The following is a 23,330-nucleotide window of genomic DNA, read 5'->3' on the forward strand; positions in this document are numbered from 1 at the left end:
TGGGAGAGGAAGAAGCAGGCTCATAGCGGAGGAGCCTGATGTGGGGCTCGATCCCACAACGCCGGGATCACACCCTGAGCTGAAGGCAGACGCTTAACCGCTGTGCCACCCAGGCACCCCCTATCTTTCTTGTGGTATAGGGGTGCTGGTGGTGAATTCTCTCAGCTGTTATTTGTCTGGAAAAGTTTCTGTTTACATTAGTTTGGAAAGATGTTTTTTATGGGATAAAGAATTTTAGGATAACATTTTCTTCCCTTTCAGGTCTTCAAATTCTTTTGTCTTTCATAGTTTCTTGTGAGAATTCTATAATTTTTACCTTTCTTACTTTGTTTGTAGTTTGTCTTTTCCTCTGGCCAGTTTTAATATTTTCTCTTTTTCCCTAGGTTTAAATGATTTGGTTAATATATGCATTGGGGTGTGTGTGTGTGTGTGTGTGTGTGTGTGTGTGTGTGTGTATTGAGAAGGAAGGGAAAGGGAGAAGGGGAGAGAAAGATATCCTGTTTGGAATTTGAGACCTTGGGTCTGTGGATTTACAATTATGATCAAATTTCTAAAAATTAAAGCCAATATTTATTTCAGGTTTTTTCCCCCCTATTCTTCCTTTCTCATCATCTCTGGGTCTCTCCTTTTACATATATAATGTGGCCTGACGCTATCTCATAGGGCCCTGAATGTGTGTTCACCATTTTCCAGCCTTTTTTCCCCTCTATATTTGCTGTTTGAACAGGATCTACTGTGACATCTTCAAGTTCACTGATCGTTCTTTCCAATGTTCAGTCTGCTGTTGCTCTCATTCAGTGGAACTCTCAGATAACGTATATTCTTCTTTAAAAGTTACATTTCCTGGGGCACCTGGGAGGCTCAGTCGGTTAAGCGTCTGCCCTCAGCTCAGGTCATGATCCCGGGGTCCTGGGATGGAGGCCTGAGTCAGGATCCCTGCTCAGCAGGGAGTCTCCTTCTCCCTCTCCCTCTGCCTGCCACTCCCCCTGCAAATTCAAATTTATCTGACCTTTTTGCTTTTTAATATGCTATCTTGGCTTGAAGAGAAAAGGGTGAACACCCAGGTGAGAACACAACCCCAACCTAGACAATGTGGGACCTGATAACACCACATGCTGTAGACTGTGTCCCCCCAAAATCTGTATGTTGACATCTACCCCCCCCCAGCCGCTTTGTGATGGTAGCAGGAGGTGGTTGGTGTCTTGGGGAGATTAATGTGAGGGTGGAGCTCTCATGAATGGGACTAGTGACCTTGTGAAAGAGGCCCCAGAGACTCCTTTGCCCCTTCCACCACGGGAGGGCACAGCGGTCCAGGAAATGGTCCTCTGTGAACAGGAAGTGGGCTGTCACCAGACATGGAATCTGCCAGCTCTTTGATCTTGGACTTCCAGCCTCCAGGACTGTGAGAAGTGTCGGTTGCTTATTAAGCCACTCAGTCTGTGAGATCTTTTACAGCAGCCCAGACGAAGCCACCGCAGGAACACATTTTCTTCCCTGGCCATCACATGGTGAGTGTGCCTCGGTGGGACTCCGTTTGAGAATGACGTGTGAGCACAGGACAGTACTGGAGTGTTTTAAATCTGGGGAGGGTGGGTTTGCAGGGAGGAAAGGAGGATGGTCACAGTGACTTCTTTAATAAGCTCCCCTTGGCAGAAACTCCGTTTCTTGAGGGGTTAATGAAAGGAGCACAGTCCTAATTTGTAAGAGCAGTGAGAAAGAAGGCGGCCTTTCGGGAAGAGCCGCATTTGCAAAAAGTGTTCGGCACCAGGGAAATATTCCCCGGAGAGCTGCAGTTCTCCAGGACCACCACCAACACCGACCTTGGTGCCTGGGGCTCCACCGGGGTCCGTCCGTGCTGCGGGCATGGCGCGCCCCCTGGGGGCGGCGTGCTGAACTTCAGCGTCAGAGGCAGCGAGCGCCCTGGGACAGAGCCTATGGGGATAGGTGACAGGAACGGGATGATGTGTGTGTGTATCGGGAGAGGATAAGATGCCCCCTTCCCCTAATAAAGGCTCCTCAGCACCCTCAGGGCCTCAACTACAGCCAGACCTGGACTCTTCGCCCTCCACCAGGACCCTGCCCTACATCCCCATGATGAAACCCTCCAGTCCTCAGGCCCACATCCCTGCAGCCTTTCCAGGCACCATCCTGAACTACCTACCTCTCCCTCTCCCCTCCCAACCTCTCCCGACCCATACTCCCCCATCTCCTTCTCACTTCCTCTCAACATCTGCCTTTGCCCCTCCCCGTTGTGACATCAGGGGCAGAAGGTGCAGGTGCTCAACATCGGTTAATGAGAGGAGAGGGAAGCCTGCAGGGCTGGGTGTTTGTTTGTCTAAAGGAATGGGGCGCCTGGGTGGCTCAGTTGTTAAGCGTCTGCCTTCTGCTCAGGGCTTGATCCCTGTGTTCTGGGATAGAGCCCCACATCAGGCTCCTCCGCTGGAAGCCTGTTTCTTCCTCTCCCACTCCCCGTGCTTGTGTTCCCTCTCTTGCTGGTGTCACTATCTGTCAAATGAATAAATAAAATCTTTAAAATCCGAACATTCTTGGGCAGAGAAGACAGATGGGAGGATAACTAAAAAAGATTCTCCTGGCCTCAGGTAGCCGCCTGGCTCTCGTCCGGGTAAGACTGGGCGAGGGGCAGAGGTGATCTGGTCACATTGAGGAAGGGTGGAAAATTCCGAGGGGGCCCAGGAAGCCACAGGACCTTCAGAAGGCTGTGGCGGTGGGGAAACATTGTGGACGACTTTGAACTCCCAACAGTGGGAGGGGCAGCCACAACCCCGTGTCATCCCCCAAGGTGGGAATCAACTTTGTTCAGGTGAGAAGAGGTGGGGGGTGGAGGGATCACTGTCAGAACGCAGAAACAAAGCAAAAGAGGGTTGAAAGTGAGTTTGGGGAGGTCATTGGGAGATACGGTGAGCAGTTTGGATTTTCTCCCAAAGATAACAAGACACCATTGAAATGTTTAAGTAAGAGAGGGACTTGGTTTGATTTATATTTGAAAAATAACTCTGGGGGCCCCTGGGTGGCTCAGTCAGTTAAGCTTCTGCCTTCAGCTCAGGTCATGATCCCAGGGTCCTGGGATCGAGTCCCGCATCAGGCTCCCTGCTCAGCGGGGAGTCTCCTTCTCCCTCTGCCTGCCGCACCCCTGCTTGTGCTCACTCTCTCTCTGGCTGCTGTGTTGAGAAGCCATCGAGAAGAGGGCAGAGTAGAAGCAGGGGAGACAATCCGGATTATTACTCCTGTCATACAGGTGAGTGAGGGCGGTGGCTTGGATCCGGGCAGTCATTCTCCATCAAGGGTGATTTTGCCATCCGGGGGACAGGTGGCAATGTCCAGGGACATTTTTAGTTGTCCCAGCTGGGGTGGATGGCTGCTATTAGCATCCAAGGAGTGAGGTCAGGGCTGCTGTGGGACATCCTGTCCTGCACCCCCCACCCTCCCAGAATGGTCTGATTCAAAATGTCAATAGTGCTAAGACTGAGACATGTTGGGCCAGGGTAAGGAGTGGTAGTGGTGATGGGGATAAGTGGGTAGACTTTGGTAATACTGAAGAAGTTGAACTGGTGGGTCTTGTGGGGGGCTGTGCGTGGAGTGCGGTGAAGGAAGCGGTCAGGAGCTGGGGCCACATAAGCATAGACAGCTGAGAAGCAGGTCAGCGGTGAGCAATAGTGCTGCGCGACGCACGGAAGGCTGGAGACGCCCGCCAGAGACCCCTGAGCACGTGTCTCATTGGCACGGAAGGGTCAGGGCCGAGACGCAATCTACAGTCATCAGCCTGTTTACTGTTGTTGCGTTTTGCGATGATCTATTTTGGTTTGCTTTTAACTTCATTGTGAAGAAACCACAAACTCACAGGAGGTCGCAAGGAAATGTACAGGGACATCCCATGGACTTGAATCTCCTCCCTCCAATGTTATCATCTTTTTTTTTTTTTTAAGATTTTATTTGTCAGAGAGAGAGAGAGAGAGCACAAGCAGGGGGAGCAGCAGAGGGAGAGGGAGAAGCAGACTCACCCCTGAGCAAGAAGCCCGACTCGGAGCTCAATCCCAGGAACCGGGTTCATGACCTGCGTCGAAGGCAGACGCTTCACCGACTGAGCGCCCCAGGTGCCCCCCAGTGTTATCATCTTCCACAACTAAGCACAATATGAAAATCAAGGAATTGTCAGTGGCACGATCAGGGCAAGCCCATGTTAGGACCCAGGCTTCCCTCCCTCCCTCTCCCTCTTCCCTGTGGGAGGCCCTTCCTCTGTAAGCTTCATGTTGTGAAGTCCCTGGACAGGAGGCTCCCTGGGAGAAGGGACCCTGGCTGTCCCCTGATAATGCACAGGTTGGGCAGCGGGGACCCCAGATCAGGACTGAATGGTGCCCTGTGCCCCGTTCACATGTTGCAGTCTTAACCCCAGTACCTGCGAATGTGACTACATTTGGAGACAGGGCCTTTAAAGGGGTAATTCGGTTAAAACGAGGTCATGGAGCAAGCTCAAATCCAGTAGGACTGGCATCCTCTTAAGAAGACATCCAGGGGCGCCTGGGTGGCTCGGTCGGTGGAGCGTTAAACTCTTAATCTCAGCTCAGGTCTGGATCTCAGGGTCGTGAGTTCAAGCCCTGCATTTGGCTCCACGCTGGGCATGGAGCCTACTTTAAAAAAAGAAAGAGAGAAAGAGAAAAAGAAAAAGAAAAGAAAGAAAGAAAGAAGGAAGGAAGGAAGGAGGAAGAAAGGAAGGAAGGAAAGAGAGAGAGAGAGAAAGAAAAGAAAAAAAAGAAAGAAAAAGAGATCAGGACACAGGCACACACAGAGGGACGACCATGTGAGGACACACGAGGAGATGGTGTCTACACCCCCAAGGAAAGAGGCCTGGGAAGATACCAACACTGCTGACACCTTGATCTTGGACTCCCAGCCTCCAGGGCGGTGGGGAAAATTCCTTCTGCTGTTTAAGCCATTCAGTCTGTGGTGCTTTGTTGCGGCAGGCCCGAGCTCGTGGATACAGGGGACATGAGAGCAAGGCCACAGGCAGCCACATCACCTCCCCCAGGAGAACTCTCCTGGCTTCCCAGGAAAAAGGGACCACGACTTCCTCACCACCATCTGCCTCAGCATGGAGGGGGCCAGGGGGGAAGGGGGAGGAGTTACGAGCACTTCAGTGCTTTTCTGCTTCTCAGAAGCTTCGTTTACCAAACTGGATCCCCTTGAGGTCAGACAAGGTGTCTGATTTGCCTGTGTCGCCGGGTGCAGCCTGGCACCTGCCACGCACCAGGACCCCAGGCGTGGAGGTTCAGTGGACCAACACGTCTCTCTGTGACCAAGGTCATTTCAAGAAGAAGGGCTGGGGGAGGGGGACAACATCTGGGAGTTGATCCCACACACTCCCCATCCCCCTTACCTGTGGGTGCAGGTGTTCTCAGCACAACAGGTATTACAAGAAAGTGCATCCAGGGGCGCCTGGGTGGCTCAGTCTGTGAAGCATCTGCCTTCGGCTCAGGTCATGATCCCAGGGTCCTAGGATGGAGCCCCGCATCCGGCTCCCTGCTCAGCGGGGAGTCTGCTTCTCCCTCTCCCCCTGCTTGTGAGCTTTCTCTCTCTCAAATAAATAAATAAAAATCTAAAAAAAAAAATCACACAAGTAAATGCACCCATTCTTGGGGCAGAAGACGGGGAGCTGGAGAGGTTAGACTCAGGTCTCAGGGGTGGGAGCTTCTGGTGGACCAGGGGACCGATGAGCTCACCAAGCAAGGATGAAGGAGTGCAACTGAGACCGGCCTAGGGTTACCAGATTTAGCAACTAAAAACGCAAGGTGTCTAGTTAAATTTGAATTTCAGATATGAACAACAAATAACTTGATTTTTTAAAAAGATTTATTTATTTATTTGAGAGAGAGAGTGTGTGTGTGCAGGAGCAGGGGTAGAGAGAGCAGAGAGAGAGGAGAGGGGAAGCAGGCTCCCTGATCCGTGAGGAGCCTGCCTTGGGGCTTGATCCCAGGACCCAGGGATCATGACCTGAACTGAAACTAAGAGTCTGATGCTTAAGCAACAGAGCCACCCAGGCGCCCACAAAAAATAATTTTGTTACAAGAATGTCCCATTGCAACATCTGGCACATACTTACATTAAAAAAATTACTAATTGTTGAACTGACAGTAAGCTTTAGGGGCGCCTGGCTGGCTCAGTCGGTGAGGCGTCTGCCTTTGGCTCAGGTCATGGTCTCAGGGTCCTGGAATCCAGCCTGGGTCAGGCTCCCGGCTCAGCGGAGAGTTTTCTTCTCCTTCCTCCTCTGCCCTTCCCCCCTCCTCATCCTCTCTCTCTCTCTCTCTCTCTCTCTTTCTCTCTCATGCTGTCTCTCAAATAAATAAAAATTTTTAAAAAGAAAGAAAGAAAGTCAACTTTAACAGGACATTCTGAATTTCAAGACCAGCCCTTTCCCCACTCCCCAAATCCACCTTGCCACCAACCACCGTCCCCAGGGGCCCCTGTCTGAAGACGGGTTCACTGTGTACTTTCACTTCTGCTTCCTCAGTGACCCAGGGCCCAGTGGGAGAGCCCCGACTCTCCACCCGCCCAGGCCCCACGGCCTCACATGCCTTCCACTCCCTCCCCCGGGGGTGGGGGGTGACCGCCAGAAGGACACGCTCTGCAATCCTAAGCACCAGGCAGGCCCCCCCCCCCCCCCCGCCCCGGGGAAGACCCAGAGTCCTAGTGGATGAGGTGGGCTGGGGAGGGGTGAGGACGGGGAGTGTCACGTGGGGCCCAGAATCAGGAGCACCCTTCACACGTCAGGCGCCTGGGGCTCAACTTCCTCTGCTGGGGGCTTCCCTGCTGCCCTGCCCACTGCCCGGCCCAGCGTCGGGGGCAGGTCCGAGTGCATCCTCCTGCCAGGATGCTGCTGTTGCTGTTCTTGGCCCTGCTGTGGGCCGGTGAGTGGGCCGAGGGCCGGAAGGGGCCTGGGTGGGGGCGCGGGCTCGGGGCTGTCACTTGAACCTCTGTCTCCCTCAGGGTCCCCGGCTCAGGACCTAGCATTCTCACTCCAAGTGCCGCGGGTGGTGACGGCGCAGGAGGGCCTGTGTGTGCGCGTGCCCTGCACCCTCTCCTACCCCCAGATCGGCTGGACGGACGAGACCCCCGCTCTTGGCTACTGGTTCCTAGTCGGGACAGAATCGAACATCGGAAGGCCAGTGGCCACGAACGACCAGAATCGAGCAGTGCAGACCGTGCCCCAAGATCGGTTCCAGCTCGTCGGCGATCCCCAGAACCGGAGCTGCTCCCTGCTCATCAGAGAGGCCCAGGTGGAGGACTCGGCCTTGTACTTCTTTCGTGTGGAGAGAGGCCATTTCGTCCGATACAATTTTATGAAAAACCAGTTCTATCTGGAAGTGACAGGTGTGGAACTGACTGGAGGGAGGGGGGAATGGGAGTGGGGCCTCTCCTCCTCCCTGCCATTCCCCCCCCCAACTGGGAAGGGGGGACTGTGGGGAACAGAGGAGAGGTTGCCCCCTGCAGCACCCCCTTCCAGGGCTCTCATTGTGCCCTTTCTCTGTCCCAGCCCTGACACAGAAGCCAGACATCTACGTCCCAGAGATCCTGGAGCCAGGAAGCCAGGCGACCCTCATCTGTGTGTTTAACTGGGACTTTAAGGAATGTCCAGCCCCTACTTTCTCCTGGATGGGGGCCGCCGTCCCCGCCCCAGAAACCAGACCAACGTCCTCCTACTTCTCAGTGCTTACTCTCACACCGAGACCCCAGGACCACGGCACCCACCTCACCTGCCGCGTAGACTTCTCCAGGAAGGGCGTGAGCGCAGAGAGGACCGTCAGACTCAATGTCGCCCGTGAGTGTGGTGGCCGGGCATCCGAGTGTGCAGACGGGTGCGGACCATGTGTAGGTGGAGAGATGCAGCTGGCGGTGGGTCCAGACTGGCGGTGTGGAGCCCCACACGCTGTCTCAGCCCGCGCTTGTCACTTGTGCCCCGAGGGTAGTCACACTTTCTCCCCCCCACCCCCTGGCCCCAGGGCATTCTCTCTTCCTCCCCTGAGCCAGCTCTCAATCTGTTGCAGATGGCCCCAAAGACCTGGTCATCAGCATTTCCCGTGCCAACACTTCAGGTACTGAGGGCCTGGGAGGGCGGGGCTGGTCCTCTTTGGGGGACAAGCTGGGGTCAGGAGGGCGAGGGAGACGGCGCTCCTCCCTGCAGCCTTTCTCTTGCTGCTTCCTTTTCTGCAGCCCTGGAGCCCCAGGGAAAGAGCCCACATCTGGAGGCTGAGAAAGGCCAGTTCCTGCGACTGCTCTGTGCTGCTGACAGCCAGCCCCCTGCCACACTGAGCTGGGCCCTGGAGGACAGGGTCCTCTCTAGGTCCCACCCCCAGAGCTCCGGAACCCTCGAGCTGGTGCTGCCGAGGGTAAAGCCTGGGGATTCAGGCCGCTACACCTGCCAAGCCGAGAACAGGCTTGGCTCCCAGAGTGGCACCCTGGACCTCTCTGTGCAGTGTGAGTGTGACTGGCTGGGCCGGTTTCCAGAAAGGGAGAGGGATGAGGGAGGCTGGGGCTGAGGGCAGGGCCTTGGAGCTCTAAAGCAACCTGGAACCCCAGGCCTTTTGGGACTGACGATTCCGATTCCACCTCGGTTGTGGGTTCCCCGCCCCCCACCACCAAGCAGTCCTCTGACGTCAGCTAGTTTTCCTATGATTCAGCTCCACCGCACACTGTCTGCCTGGGGGAAGCATCAGATCCCACAGGTGAGGGACTCGGTCCCACAAGACCCTCCCCCCTCTTCCGAGGCCAGTCACAAGCCCAGGCTGACCAACCGGCTACAGATCGGAGTTTCCCATGACCCCCTCCTTGGATTGAATTAATATGATAAAGTAGCTCATAGAACTCGGAAACACATTACATACTAGGTCACGGGCTGTTAGAGAAGGATATAACCAGGCACAGCAGGTGGAAGAGACGCGTAGGGCCAGCTTCCATGCTGCTCTCCCTCCACGTGCAGGGTCCCGACTCGGAAGAACCCCATTCTTTTGGGTTTTTATGGAGGCTTCAATACAAAGGCATGATCTGGTAAACGTCGATTGCTGACAGATACCCCCTCCAGCCTCCCTTCCCTCCCTGGAAGTCAGGGGTGGGGCCGAAGTCACAAGGTTGGTGCCCCAGGCAACCAGCCGAAGTTGCCTCCTATACATAAACCCAGGTGTGGTGGAAAGGGGTTTGTTATTAATATCAAGACACCTTTGTTGCTCTCACCATTTAGGAAATTCCAAGGGTCTTAGGAACTCTGTACCAGGAACAGAACAGAGACCAAATAGATAATTCTTACTATAAATCACAAATCACAGAGACCAGCCCTTCTCACCTGTCTATTCCCTTGGGCCACTCAGCAGAGAATCAGTTAGCAGGTGATTCAGTCCCCTCCCCTGTCCTGCCATCTTGGTCTCCAAGGACGCTTCTCTGCCCAGAGGGCAGCCCCTGGCCTATCTAGAGCCAGAACCCTGTCTCTGTTTCAGATGCCCCAGAGAACCTGAGCGTGAAGGTCCTGCACGCGAACAGGACAGGTAGGAAGGGGAACAGAGAAACCAGGGCCTCTCGGTGCCACATCGGGGGGCCTCAGTGTCTGGACTGTTGGCACATAAAAGGGTCCCTGTTCCCTCACTGAGCATCTGTCCTGCCTCTTCCCTCCCCTAGTCCTGGAAAACCTCGGGAATGGCACGTCCCTCCCAGTCCTAGAGGGCCAAAGCTTGTGTCTGCTCTGTGTCGCCCACAGCAACCCCCCAGCCCAGCTGAGCTGGGTGCTGGGGGGACAGACTCTAAGCCCCTCCCAGCCCGCAGACCCTGGGATCCTGGAGCTGCCTCAGATTCAAATGGAGCATAAAGGAGACCTCACCTGCCAAGCTCAGAACTCGCTGGGCTCTCAGCACGTCTCCCTGCATCTCTCTGTGGTCTGTGAGTGTGGGGACCCCTGGGGGACGGGTTGCCTGGGGCCTGGGGAGGAGAGGCACCACTGACCCTTCTCCTCCCTTCCGCAGACCCCCCGCAGCTGCTCCCCCCCTCCTGCTCCTGGGAGGGCGAGGGGCTGCACTGCAACTGCTCCTCCCAAGCCCAGCCTGCCCCCACCCTGCGCTGGCGGCTGGGGGAGGGGCTGCTGGAGGGGAACCACAGCAACGCCTCCTGGACGGTCACCTCCAGCTCTGCAGGGCCCTGGGCCAACAGCTCCCTGAGCCTCAGTGGGTCGCTGGGCTCCGGCCTCAGACTCAGCTGCGAGGCCCGGAATGCACACGGGTCCCAGATCGTCGCTGTCCTGCTGCTGCCAGGTTAGGGGGGCAACAGGATGCCCCCCGGAGGTGGACGCTGAGTGGGGCAGGGGCCAGGGTCCTGTGGTTGGAGCAGGAGCTGGGAAAGGGCACGCGGCCCCTGTGGCTGGGGACGCAGAGGGAAATCCAAATTGGAAGGCCTGTCCCCTGGGCCTGGGGTGCAGCAGGGTTTCCAAGACTTGGACAGAAGGAGTTGCGGCTAAAATGTCTGGGATGGGAGCTGAAAGCCTGAGTGCCCAGGGGCAGGTGGGCATGAGGCCCCAGGTTAATGGAAGAGGCTCAGAGATGGCTGACTCTTCCCTCGTGCAGATAAGGGACTGGTCTCAAACGCATTCTCCAACGGAACATTTCTGGGAATTGGCATCATGACCCTGCTTTTCCTCTGCCTCCTCCTGGTCATGTGAGTGAGGGGCCAGAGCAGTGGTGTGTGGGATCTGGGGCTGGGGACGGGGGAGGTGCCAGGGCGCACACGCAGGCGGATTGTTTCCCCAGCAGGAAGACTCTGAGGAAGAAACAGACCCCTGAGGGGACTCCGACCCAGGCGGGGACTCGAACTCGGGAGGGGACTCAGACCCAGGCGAGGACTCCACCGAGGCCCAGGGCCGCACGGAGGAGCACGATCCTGGACTATATCAATGTGTTCCCTACCCCTGGCCCCCTGGTGAGTGGCTCACAGGCTGTCTGTTCTTTCTGGGCTCAGACTTCTCCCCTGACCCCTCTCCTGTCCTGTCCCAACCTTTTTCCCAAGGGACGTCAAGACGGGAAAGGGACGGGTATTGGATCTGAGTCCTGATTCTGGCACCCACTATCTGGGAGACCTTGACCAAATCGTTCACTCCTTTTGAGCCTCCATTTCTTCCTCTGCTTCCTTCGAGAGTCAGCTTGAGGATTAAAATGCAGGAACTTGTTCAAAATACTGCTGCTGTCCCGTGATAACCGCCCTGATGATGTTACTAATTACAACTGTGATGTGATAATTATTAATATCACCAGAGGCAGTATATTTAGGGATTAAGAGCAGGGCTCTGAAGTCAGCTTGTCTGGGTTCAATCTGGTTTTATCGCTGTGTGTTCTTGGACAAGTCTCTTAACTTCTCTGTGCCTTAGTTTCTTTATAAAATGGGGAAAATAGTAATCCCTATTACCTAGGATCATTCTTCTTTTTTTCCCCCCACCTAGGATCACTAAGCGTTCACCATGCTCGTTGTACCCATACAACATTTAGGATAGTACCTGGCACTTAGAAAGTGTTCTACAGATGCTGGCTATTTTCAGGAGAGAACATTTATACACTGATGACTCCCAAAAATACATCTCTCGAACTCACCCCGAACTTGAAACTCATAGTCGACTGTTCAGGCAGCATCTCTGTTTGGATGTCTAACAGGCATCTTGGACTGAGCCTGCCTGAGACAGAACTCACGAGTAACTGTACCCCGTAGGCTTCCCCTCCGCCCAGCCCCTTAGCAAATAGCACAACTGCCCAGTGCCTAAGCTGAAACCCTGGAGTCCTCCTTTGCTCCTCTCTTCTCTGCCACCCCACAACTAACCCATCAGCAGATGCCCTTCAAAATACACCCAAACCACTTCCCACCACCCCCTCTGCCAGCCCGTGCAGACCATGCACCACCCCACTTCCTGTTCATGCTCCCTGCTTCCTCTCTCACCGCCCGGCTCTCTTTCTCTGTGCATGCTATCCTTTAAAAGCCCAAATAGGTACATCTGCCCCCATGGGGTACTACTCAGCAATCAAAAGGAACAAACGAGGGGCACCTGGGTGGCAGGTCATGATCCTGGGGTCCTGGGATCGAGCCCCGCGTTGTCGAGCTCCCTGCTGGGGGGAGGGGCTGCTTCTCCTCTCCTTCTGCCTGCAGTTCTGCCTACTTGTGCTCTCTCTCTCTCTGTCAAATAAATAAATGAAATCTTAAAAAAAAAAAAGCAACAAACGATAAAAAGAAGCTCCTGGTTGAAAAACCTTAGAGACAAAATAAATAAATAACTAAAAGGGGAAAAAAAAGCCAATCTCAAATGGTCCTATATGCATGACTCCATATTTATAATACCCTGGAAATGGTCAGGTTGTAGAGATGGAGGACAGATTCATAATTGCCAAGGTGGGGACAGGGGCTGATGAGGACTATAAAGGAATAGCAGGGAGGAGCTTTGCTGCGATGGGACAGTTTTCATCTTGACTGTGGTGGCAGCAGCAGGAATCTGCCTGGGTTTGCTCAGGCTGCCCCAGCAGATGACCACGGAGACGGTGGCCTAAACCATGGATTTTATTTTTTTTAAGATTTTTTATTTATTTATTTGACAGAGATAGAGACAGCCAGCGAGAGAGGGAACACAAGCGGGGGGCGGGGGTGGGAGAGGAAGAAGCAGGCTCCTAGTGGAGGAGTCTGATGTGGGGCTCGATGCCATTACGCTGGGATCACGCCCTGAGCCGAAGGCAGACGCTTAACCGCTGTGCCACCGAGGCGCCCCTAAACCATGGATTTTTAAAAAATTTATTATTTATTGTTTGTTCCTGCCGCAAGATGTAATCCCCAGGTCCTCAATCAGTGCCTGGCATGTGGTAAGCATTTGTGGAAGGAAGGAAGGAAGGAAGGAAGGAAGGAAGGAAGGAAGGAAGGAAGGAAGGGGAGGGAGGGAGGAAGGAAGGAGGGAAGGAAGGAGGGAAGGAAGGGAGGGAGGAAGGAATGACGGTTGTTTTTCCCTCAGGCTCGGAATCAGAAAGCCACCCCAAGCAGTCCTTCCCGGGCCCCTCCTCCAGGTGCTCACTCCCTGGAATTTAAGAAGAACCAGAAGGAGCTACGTGTTGCCCATGCTTGTCCAGGACCCAAATCATTCACTCAAGCCTCAGAATCAGAGAATAACCAAGAGGAGCTCCATTATTCAACCCTCCACTTCTCAGGCGTCCGACCATGGGAGACCCAGGAGCCCAAGGATCCCTGCTCGGAGTACGCAGACATCAAGTTCCACTGAGGCTGCCTCGGGCTGCCGCCCTGCAGGGCTGGGGTCCAGAATAGGCAGAATGGAGAGGGTGAGGGAAACGAGCCGCCAGCCTCCTTCTCTCCCTCCCTCTCTCTCTCTGTCTCTCGTCCTCCAAGGATGGGTCCTCCCATCCCAGACCCGAGCATTTGGAACAGCTTGACAAACCTCTCCAAAGGGACCCTCTCTGAACACGCTATTCTGAGAGGCAAGGAAAAGCCTTTGCTCTGCCACAGCTTCTGCCTTTAAAGACAACTAAACTACCACTTGGTGAGGTCAGCAAGCTAACTTCAGAGGTCAAGCCTGCCCAGCTGCCTGATTTTGAGCCGAGAAGGCTTTTTATATTTTAAATGGTCGCAGGATGGGGCACCCAGCTGGCTCAGTCCGAATTTGTGACTCTGGATCTCTCGGTCATGAGTTCGAGCCCCACGTTGGGTGTAGAGATTATTAAAATAATAATAATAAGCTTTAAAAAATAAGTGGTTGGGGGAAAATCAAAAGAAAAAAATGTTTTGTGACACATGGAAATACTATGAAATTCAAATTTCAGTGTCCATAAATAAAGTTTTATTGGAACATAGTCATGCCCCTTCTTTTACATATGTCTACGGCCGACGTCGGAAAGAGTCGAGTCTGAGACATTTGCTGTGTGGTCATTTGCAGGAAGAGTTTGCGGAATCTTAATCTAAAGTAAACTCAGCCACTTATTTTTACAGAAGAGTAACAGAAGCGGATGTTGAGAATGAGTTCAAGAGCAGCCACGGCAAAAACGGCTAAGCTGTGTGACAAGACAGGAAGTCCCCAGAGTGAGGTCTCTCAGGCAAGGACACCACATGGCGGTTGTGGGGCAGATGCGTTCTCCGACCCAGGAATCTAAGGAAGAGCAAACACACGAGGGGCACGGAAGTGGAAATGCTTTCAAAATGGAATGAAAAAACCAACTTCACAATGTGCTCTAAACAACCGGCTGGCGAAGAGAGAAGAAGACAGGTCTGTTTCTCAGCATGTCCCTTCCCTTCCTCCGTCCCCAGAGATCAGATTCCTAATTGCTTCATAGAAAGCTCTCTTGGAGGATGGTTACTACTTGTCAGGCGGAACACCGAGGAGCCCAGAATAGATGTTGGCCTTCGCATTAAAAAAAAAAAAAAATTCCATTCCAAGACTGGGCTTGAACTCACGACCCTGAGATTGAAACCTGAGCTGAGATCAAGAGCCTGATGCTTAACCCACTGACCCATCCACCCCCTGACACACAAAAGTTTTAAATTACACACTTGGAAGATGGGAAGAGCTGGGGAAAAAAAATACCAGTAAAGCAGAAGAGGTTATGGGTAATGCTGAAAAATACGTATGGGGGTGAAGCAGGTCAAAGAGCGTTTTCTCAGGCAACTCACCACGTGGCTATGTAATAATAAGGGGAAGGGACGAAGAAGGAAGGAGGCAGTCATTTTTGAGTGCCTACCATTTCTCACATTGGGAGCCAATTATTAATAATTACCTCCTTCAGTAACAGCTGGTGTGTGTGTGGTGAAGCTATCCCCATTGTGGAGCTGTCTGAGACTCAGAGAGGTGAACTAACTTCTCTAAAGCCACACAGGAGAAATCTACGGGACCAGAAGCGTGTCCACCCCCAGCAACGGCGGTCTGGCCCCTAATCACAGCGTCCCCCGCTGTTTTGCAAATTCCTCCTGAAGGGGGCGCTCTCGAGTAAAAAGGACTCGGAGCCCCAGGCGGTATTCCAGGGCACTTGGCTGGACTGAGGCATGAAAGGCCCATCTTTGACCAAGTTTATAGTGAACAGGGTCAAAAACTAACGAGCAGGGAACAGTTTCGAAGGGAAGGCATATAATTTCAAAAGGTCACAACTTCGGGTGGCTCAGTAGGTTAAGCATCTGCCTTCGGCTCAGGTCATGATCCCAGCGTCCTGGGATCGAGCCCTGCGGGGGGGGGGGGGGGGGNGGGGGGGGGGGGGGGGGGGGGGCGGGGTCCCTCTGCTGCCCCGTCTCCCCGCTGCTCACACTCTCTCAAAAATAAATAAACATCTTTAAAAAACAAAAACCAAACAGATGAAAAAAAGGTTGCAACTTCGACGGAGAGGAAGAAGCTGGGGGAGGCTATGTTAATGTTTTCCAAGCCTGTGCAGAGGTGTTTGGCTGAGGTGTCTGAGGCTTTGTGTCCTGAGTGAGAAAATAACAGGATGTTCAGAGATAACCCCCACTTCAGCTAAACCCCTCAAATTCCAGAGCTATTTCTTTGTGGAAAGATTTGTAGCATTGACTAACATATATTGAACACTTACCCCACCTGCTTTGTTTAATGCTTATATTATCCCTCTCAACACAGAAACTTTTTTAATTTTTTAAATTATTTTTAAAGATTTTATTTATTTATTTGACAGAGAGAGACACACAGCCAGAGAGAGAGGGAACACAAGCAGGCGGAGTGGGAGGGGAAGAAGCAGGCTCCCAGCAGAGGAGCCTGATGTGGGGCTCGATCCCAGGACTCTGGGATCACGCCCTGAGCCAAAGGCAGAAGCCCAACGGCTGAGCCACCCAGGCGCCCCACTCTTAAGGGAATTTTTGACCGAAGACTGGGGGAGTCTCCCTTCATCTTGCCAGATCCTGATTAACTGGTTCATATAATGCAGCCAGAAAAGGGTCAGAACATTAAGAACAGTTGTTAATCCAGAAGAGTTCAACAAAACCTCTTGTCTACCTAAGGTTTCAGTCAAAAATAATGAGCTGATTCTTATACTGGTTTAGCCACTACGGGCAAGATTTCTATATCTCATTCTGTTCACCCTTTTAAAGAGTAAAGACCCCTTCTTCCCACCCCCCCACCATAATCTTAGAAAGACCAAAACAAAAGACAAAACAAAAAATCATCAACAGTGACCAGTTGCTTCCTCCCGAAGCAGTCTGACCCCTGCTTCCTCCCAAAATGAGGTGACAAGCCTCTCCTCTCATTATATCTGAAATGACTGACAGGCCTCCTGTCCAATCACAAGTTTTCTCCTCTTCCAGCGACTAAAAGGCAGGTTCTGACTTTTCTCTAATATAAACATTACAAAGAAGTTAGCATTGTGAAAATTCTCATGACATAGGGCCAGGTGTGAAAACCGAAGAATAGCTCATTACTTTATTCCTTTTATTAGCCACAGCTTATAAATCTTCTCTCTTATGAATGAAATGGCCTCAGCTTTGTGGTACCAAGGATCTCCTGGTGACACCTGAACAAATCACTCTGGTTCCCAGATGAAGATCACTACAGCAAATAATGAAGAAGAGAAGAAGAGGAGGAGGAAGAAGAAGAAGGAGAAAAGAAAGAAAGAAGAAAGAAAGAAAGAAAGAAAGAAAGAAAGAAAGAAAGAAAGAAAGAAAGGGGCACCTGGGTGGCTCAGTCGGTTAAGCGTCTGCCTTCCGCTCAGGTCATGGTCCCAGGGTTCTGGGCTGGAGCTCCGCATGGAGCCCTTCATTAGGCTCCCTTCTCAGCGGAGAATCCGCTTCTTCTCCCTCTCCCCTCCTGCTCTCTCTTTCTCTCTCTCTCAAATAAATAAATAAGATCTTTAAGGGAAAAAAAAAGGGAGGAGGAGATTTTGAGTTGGAATTTTCCAAGGGTTCCCTTATGCAGATATTATTAGCTCTCTGTTTTACAGTTGAGTAAACTGACGCACTAAAAGGTTACAGACGCTCCCAACACCCCACGCACGATTAGTAAGATTCAGTCCCAGGCAATCTGACTCCAGAGCCCAGGCTCTTAGTCATGACCCTCTAGCGGTCTCCTGGTGGACGGTTGGACAGAGGATGACTTATAAAGAGGTGTGCAGACGCAGTACACGGGAAGGATAAAGGACTCGCACCTGTGTCCATATTCCACCACTTCCTCCCAGAATAAGTGAAGGCAAGTGACTTTTTCCCCATGTATTAAAATGACTCAAAGTTGCGTCGTAATGATTGAATAGAGACCCCAGATGAAGGTATTTATACACCGTAAACCATCACCCAGACATTGACTATGACTACCTGAGTATCACTAAGTGTGATTATTTAAGCATGGGGGGTATTCTTCTTTGATTAGAAGAACAGAGAATTTATTGAGATCCAAATCTCATGTTGTTTAATGGCAACTATATTTTAAATCTTCTCAGCTTGTAAAGATTTTTTTTTTTTTTTTTTTGACAGAGACAGCCAGCGAGAAAGGGAACACAGGCAGGGGGAGTGGGAGAGGAAGAAGCAGGCTCTCAGTGGAGGAGCCCAATATGGGGGTCGATCCCAGAATGCCGGGATCACGCCCTGAGCTGAAGGCAGACTCTTAACGACTGAGCCACCCAGGCGCCCCTAAATCTTCTCAGCTTGTAAATGCCTGCCTCGTTGCATTAGCCATGGCGCTCCAGTCCTGGGGGGAATGCAAACAGCTTTCGAGAATAAGATAGAGAGCAAGTACTCAGTGTCTCCTGTGCCCTCTCTGTTCTTCCTCCATAGTCACCCTAGGAGCCCTGATGGGGTCGCTACTGGGTGGTTGATGGTCTATGTGGTTGGGAGACCCACTCAGACATGCTTTGCCTCTTCAGAGCTCCGGCATAAAATACCACAGTGAATTAGCTGCGAGGACTGCGGTTGGCCACTAGGAGCCAGTCTACACAGAGAGAAAGAACTGCCAACTCAGAACGGGATCACCCAATGCAACCACCTCATTTTAATAGACGGGGCTTGCCTAAGGCCACGTGGGGAAATGGCAAAAGTGAAATTCAAACTCAGACAGGTCCTAGAAGGCATGAGCACTGCACATCAGGAATTCCCTTTAACAAACTGGGAGTGGGGAGGATGCTGGAGGGGCTTCCGTTTTCCTCCCTGAACCCCCAAATCCTGCCACCAGAGACATCCTTCAAAGTGTGTGTGACCTGGGAAATTTCAAAGGGTGTGTTGCTAGGGCAACAGGTTTGACCAGGGGTCAAAGCTTTGAAATATGTGGGCTAAGGTCCTGACTTCTGCAATAATGACGGCACTTGGAGGGAGGGGGAGGTTACCTGGAACTCTGGGGAAAGGCAAGGTTGTGCAAATGAAAACGACAAGAGTGACAACAGGCTTGCACGCAGAAGTCTCAGTGTGGATTTTCCACGTTGCCAGATACTCCCTCTAATTAACTGGGGACTATCAACCGCAGGAAGTAGAAATATAAAACAGTTCTATGTTTCTGATCACTGACTCAATCGTTCTCTGTCAAAACATTTTTTCTCAGCCCCTAATGGTGTCTCAGATACCCTAACTTTCCAGTCAGTTCTGGTCATTAAAACTCAGCCTGGTCCTACACCTTCCCCTCAGCTCCCCTCTCCATCCAGTGGAGTTTCAGCTGGGACTTGCCTCCTTGGAGAAGAGAGGGAGACCAGTTGTCCCAGACACACCTTTTCTCCATTCCCACTCAAAGCCCTGGTTTCCCAAAATTTGGGGGCCTGGAGGAGGGACAGCCATGGGGACAAGTGACTCTTGACCCAACTGGCCACAGCAGTGGCCTCTTGTTGGCTGAAGCTGCTTCTCTGACTAACCTTGGCTGCATCCGGTGTGGCAGGTGTCCAAAGACTGGCTCTCTCGTAGGGCTGAAGTGTGAGGACTTGGGTGGCTCCAGTGAGGTTTTCTGGACTCCTCTGCTTATTGACATGAGAATGGTGGCCCCACTCTCCCACCCTGTGCGTTTCTCCTTTACTCTCACACAACCACTACATTTTCCTTCTGACCCCGGAGGTGTGGGTTTTCCACACATTAAGACATTTTTTGACACCAGGTGGGTGTCCTACAATTTAACTCCATTCTGACACTATCTACCTGGAAGGCAGCAGATCCCGCTGGTGATGGGCTCGGTCCCACAGGGCCGCCCCTCTCCCTTGCTTTAAATGCCACCTGCGTTTCTTACGGACTAGCCATAAATGGGGATTCCCACCACCCTCTCGTTGGGTTTGAGAATTTTCTAGAATTGCTCACAGAACTCAGGGAAACTCTTTCAGCTCAGGTCACGATCCCGGGGTCCTGGAATCGACTCCCACATCAGGCTCCCCGCTCAGCAGGGAGTCTGCTTCTCCCTCTCCCTCTACCCCTCCTCCCCCACTCGTTCTCTGTCTCTCTTTCTCTCAAATAAATAAATAAGTAAATAAAATCTTTAAAAAAAAAAAGGGCACAAATTAGTACCAGCCAAATGAGATGCGTAAGGGGAGATCAAGGAGGGTCCTAATTGTGAAGCTTCTGTATCGTCAAGATTCATTGCCTTCTCAGCACGTCGATGTGGGTCACCAGCCAGGAAGCTCACCTGAGCCTTGGTGTGCAGAGTTTTTAGTGGGGTTTTTTAATGTAGCCATGATGAGTTGAATCATTGGCCATGTGATGTGGTTGAACTCAGTCCCTAGTCCCTAGTCCCTTTTCCCTCTCAGGGTTTCACAAAGCTCAAAGCCCCAAAGCCCTAAGGACATGGGTGGTCTTTCCAGCATGGTCAGCCCCCATCTTGAAACCATTTAGGGGCCCACCGTGAGTCGCCCTGTTACCATAAACTTAGCTGTGGTCTCAGGACCCATTGTAAATATCAAAGACACTTCTGTGGCTCAGAAAGTTGCAAGGGCTTAGAGGTTCCCTCCCAGGAGCCAGGAACAAAGGCCTGACAAAATCTTTATTGTGCAACACACGCCAGCTTTGGACTACCGTTTTTTACCCTACATCGCAGGTATCCTGTCCTGTTCCCTCTGAGCCTGCTTTCAACACTTTCTTTCCCAGAAGCTATCAGTAGACCTCATTCTCCACTGGTGGATTTTCACCTAATTTGTCACCTCAAAAATCCTTCCATTTTCAAGGCTCCGAGAGAATATAAACTTAACAAAGAAGGTAGCCAGAGCAGCTTAGAAGGGCCATACATTCAGCTCTGACCTTGGGCAAGTCATTAACCCCTCTGTGCCTTCCTGTTCTCATCTGTAAAATGGGGGTAATGCCTATTAGGGTTGTTGCGAGAGTGAGTTAGATAAAAACACTTGGAATAGAGTCCAGTACTAACAAGTTTTCAAAAAAAGTGTTATTCTCTCCCACGACGACATCATCATCGTCCTCGGTCTGGAATCCAGCGTGCAGGAGAAGAGAGAGCTCTGGAATCAAAACGAGTTTCAGTCTTAGCTGGTTTTGTTGCATGTTTGCCAGTATGACTGAATAAGTTCTCTGAGCCATTATTTATTGGTCAGTAAAAAGGGGGGGAGGGGGTAACCAGAGGCGCCTGGGTGGCTCAGTCGGTTAAGCAGCTGACCCTTGATTTCGGCTCAGGTCATGATCTCAGGGTCCTGGGATCGAGCCCCAAGTTGGGCACTGTGTTTGGCGGGGAGCCTGCTTGAGATTCTCCCTCTGCCTCTGCCCCTCCCCTGCTCAAATAAATAAATGAATCTTTTTTTAAAATGGGGGGTAACTAATCCATGCATAGGTAACCCCCTGGCAGTAGTATCATCAGGTCTAAGGGGATGTGCCTTTTAATTTTGCTAGATGAGGCCAAACTGTCCTCCAGGAAGATGCTATTTTTTTTTTAAGGTTATTATGACAAAGGGGCAGCTCAAGAGAATTTAGGGGATGATAGAAGTATTCTGTGTCTTTTTAAAAAGATTTTATTTAATTATTTGACAGAGAGAGAGAGACAGTGAGAGAGGGAACACAAGCAGGGGGAGGGGGAGAGGAGAAGCAGGCTTCCCACTGAGCAGGGAGCCTGATGTGGGGCTCAATCCCAGGACCCTGGGATCATGACCTGAGCTGAAGGCAGACACTTAAACGACAGATCCCCCCAGGTGCCCCGAAGTGTTCTGTGTCTTGGTGGTGGTGGTTACACGCTATGCATTTGTCAAAATGCATTTGTCCAAAATTTGAAACTCTACACCAAAAAGAGTTCATTTTACCATTTTAAAAGAATATGAATACAAAACATATTGAGCACCTTTTAAAAGATTATGATCATAAAGTTTAAATGAGATAATATAAGTGAACATGTCTACGTGATCTCCCTTTTGGGATCCTTAGACCTCCAGACTCCCATTGCCACTTTAGCAATGAGACAAAGATACCGGGAATCCGGACTGTGAATTAGAGTCTGGACCATGCTGGGAAGTAGTGAGAAGGTCGAGAATCCTAAAGGCAAGTGGATGAGAAAGGGAATTCTGTGTGTGATCGGTGTGGGGAGAAGACCCTTGGGAGCGCCCCAAGGTTAATTCTGGGGGAGGTGTGAGGGCAAGAGCAGGCAGGCCCAGGTGTGGGGGAAGGGGAGAGCACAGGAGATTACGCTGACGAGGTGGAAGACACAGGAGGTCCTGATTGAGCAGATGATGGGAAAACCGAAGAAAAGGGGATCTTAGGACAGTGACTGCGGGAGACTGTGGAAGAACGGAGGGAAGATGCTGGGTCTTCTGGGAGGAAGACGAAGCCCAGGAGACGGGAAAGCGCTGAGGCTGAGGGAGGCCCTGAGGATCACTCTCTGAACCACAAAGGTTCTGCTCTGAGGGCTGAGGGGACTGTCACTGAGTTGGGGGAGTGCCATGTGGGAGTTCTCCAAATGTGGGGAAGCGCCGTAGGTGACCCCCTGAATGCAGGTAACCCTGAAAAAAATTGACAATGGAAGGGATTGTCCCACATGTATGTCAAAGGGAAAGGGTAATTCCAAAGAAGGGAGGGATCCTGGATGACCTTGAATTTTATATCCTCTTGACCGTGCAGGGAGGGGGTTGCTAGAGGGGAGTCCCCAAGAAAGAGGGAGGTTCACAGGGCAGGGATGACTCCCTTTACCGTGAAAGATACCCTGGGGCATCCTGAGTGTGAAGGAGCTAGCAGTGAGGAGGGAGGTCCTGGGGAGACAGTGGGATGTCTAAGGGAGGGAACCCAGAAAGTGTGAGGATGTCCCACAGATGACCTCCTAAATTTCAGAAATGTTCATAAAACACCTGAAAAGATGGGGTTGGGCGAGGGGAGAATGGCAGTGAGGGGCTGGGCCCTAAGGAATAGGGAAAAGAAGGGGAAGGAATATGGGTCTGAAGGCAGAGATGTCCCTGGAGACCCTCTCCCCCTGGATATGAAGGATGCCTGGGTCTCCTGAAGAAGTGGGGGCCTTCAGTATGGCCATCCCCCTAAAACTTGCAGGGCTCAAGGACCTCCCAAGGGGATGGTGGGCTGGAAAGAAAGGGGAAAGGGGCTAGAAGGAGAGGAGGCTGGACTCCTGAGGGTGGTGAGGTCCCATCTCCTTCCTGAAAGGCCTAGCAGTTGGGGGAGGGGAGGCATAAACAACAAGTGTGGGAATCCTGACTTTATGGGCTGGGACCCACTCCTCAGTCTGCAGATTCTGTTAGGAAGAAGGCATAACTCTTGGGTCAGTCTAAGGGGCTGGGAAGAAAGCAGTGAGGTCAGAGCCCCCCCGAGGTGAGGAGATTCGCCAAGGGAGGCAAGGAAGGGAGGTGGGGGTACTCGGGGAAGAGGGAGGGTGGAAGGGTAGGGGCGCAGTGAGAGGCGCTCCCAAGACGCCTATCCTGCACTTGGGAGGGCCCCCAAGTTGGAGGGGTTGAATGAGTGGGTAAGGCTCAAGGGAGAGCAGGGCCCCCTAGGGCATCCCAGGGCGCCCTGGAGGGGGATGTAAGCGGAGACTTAAGGGAATCCCTGAGCCCAGTGGTCTGAAGGCCCTGAAGGTCTAGTCTTGGGACTTTGTCCAAGGCCCGTGGAGGACAGTGAAAAGAAGGGGATACTAAGGTGGGGTGGGGACGAGGCAATGGAGCTCCCTGGTGGGCCAAGGAGACCCCTGCGCGGATTCCCCCCTCCAAGTTTCGCTCAGCATCTCCAGGGTCTCCCCGGACCCGGCAGACGCAACACAACAGTAACAACGGCATTCAACAATGCTAGATGCAGGGGCAAGAAAGTCCGGAGACAGTCCGGAGACAGTCCGGAGAGACGACAACCAATCAGAGGGCGAGCGCGAGCGCGCGCTCAGAAATGTAGCCAATCTTGGGGCGCCTGGGTGGCACAGCGGTTAGGCGTCTGCCTTCGGCTCG

General features: G+C 52.3%; 1 protein-coding gene and 1 long non-coding RNA gene across 7 annotated transcripts; one reads left to right on the top strand and one right to left on the bottom strand.

The window, feature by feature from the left end:
• Window positions 1-6: 6 nt before the first annotated feature.
• Window positions 7-5,564, bottom strand: LOC117795257. The gene is made up of 4 exons (XR_004619170.1): window positions 5,393-5,564; window positions 4,415-4,643; window positions 4,020-4,141; window positions 7-1,932 (listed from the first exon to the last, which is right to left on the bottom strand). It is a non-coding gene; the product is annotated as an uncharacterized LOC117795257 (long non-coding RNA).
• Window positions 5,565-6,514: 950 nt separating this feature from the next.
• On the top strand, window positions 6,515-17,400 carry SIGLEC10 (sialic acid binding Ig like lectin 10). 6 transcript variants are annotated; one of them, XR_004619155.1, is made up of 13 exons: window positions 6,515-6,920; window positions 7,000-7,383; window positions 7,547-7,831; window positions 8,058-8,105; window positions 8,224-8,487; window positions 9,501-9,548; window positions 9,679-9,936; window positions 10,020-10,304; window positions 10,614-10,704; window positions 10,797-10,965; window positions 13,077-13,346; window positions 14,011-14,284; window positions 16,449-17,400. XR_004619155.1 is itself a non-coding variant. In XM_034639077.1 (12 exons), exons 1-12 carry the CDS (start codon window positions 6,884-6,886, stop codon window positions 14,032-14,034), a joined length of 2,163 nt encoding a protein of 720 aa, XP_034494968.1. In that variant the 5' UTR covers window positions 6,515-6,883; the 3' UTR covers window positions 14,035-15,206. The 6 variants fall into 6 exon arrangements, 4 of the variants coding, with proteins under 4 accessions (XP_034494968.1, XP_034494966.1, XP_034494967.1 ...); XR_004619156.1 differs by having other exon boundaries at window positions 6,539-6,920; window positions 13,025-13,346; window positions 16,449-17,394; XM_034639077.1 differs by lacking the exon at window positions 16,449-17,400 and having other exon boundaries at window positions 14,011-15,206.
• The last annotated feature ends 5,930 nt before the right edge of the window (window positions 17,401-23,330 follow it).

This window comes from Ailuropoda melanoleuca, chromosome 12 (assembly GCF_002007445.2).
Source record: "Ailuropoda melanoleuca isolate Jingjing chromosome 12, ASM200744v2, whole genome shotgun sequence".
In the NCBI taxonomy this organism is placed as follows: Eukaryota; Metazoa; Chordata; class Mammalia; order Carnivora; family Ursidae; genus Ailuropoda; species Ailuropoda melanoleuca.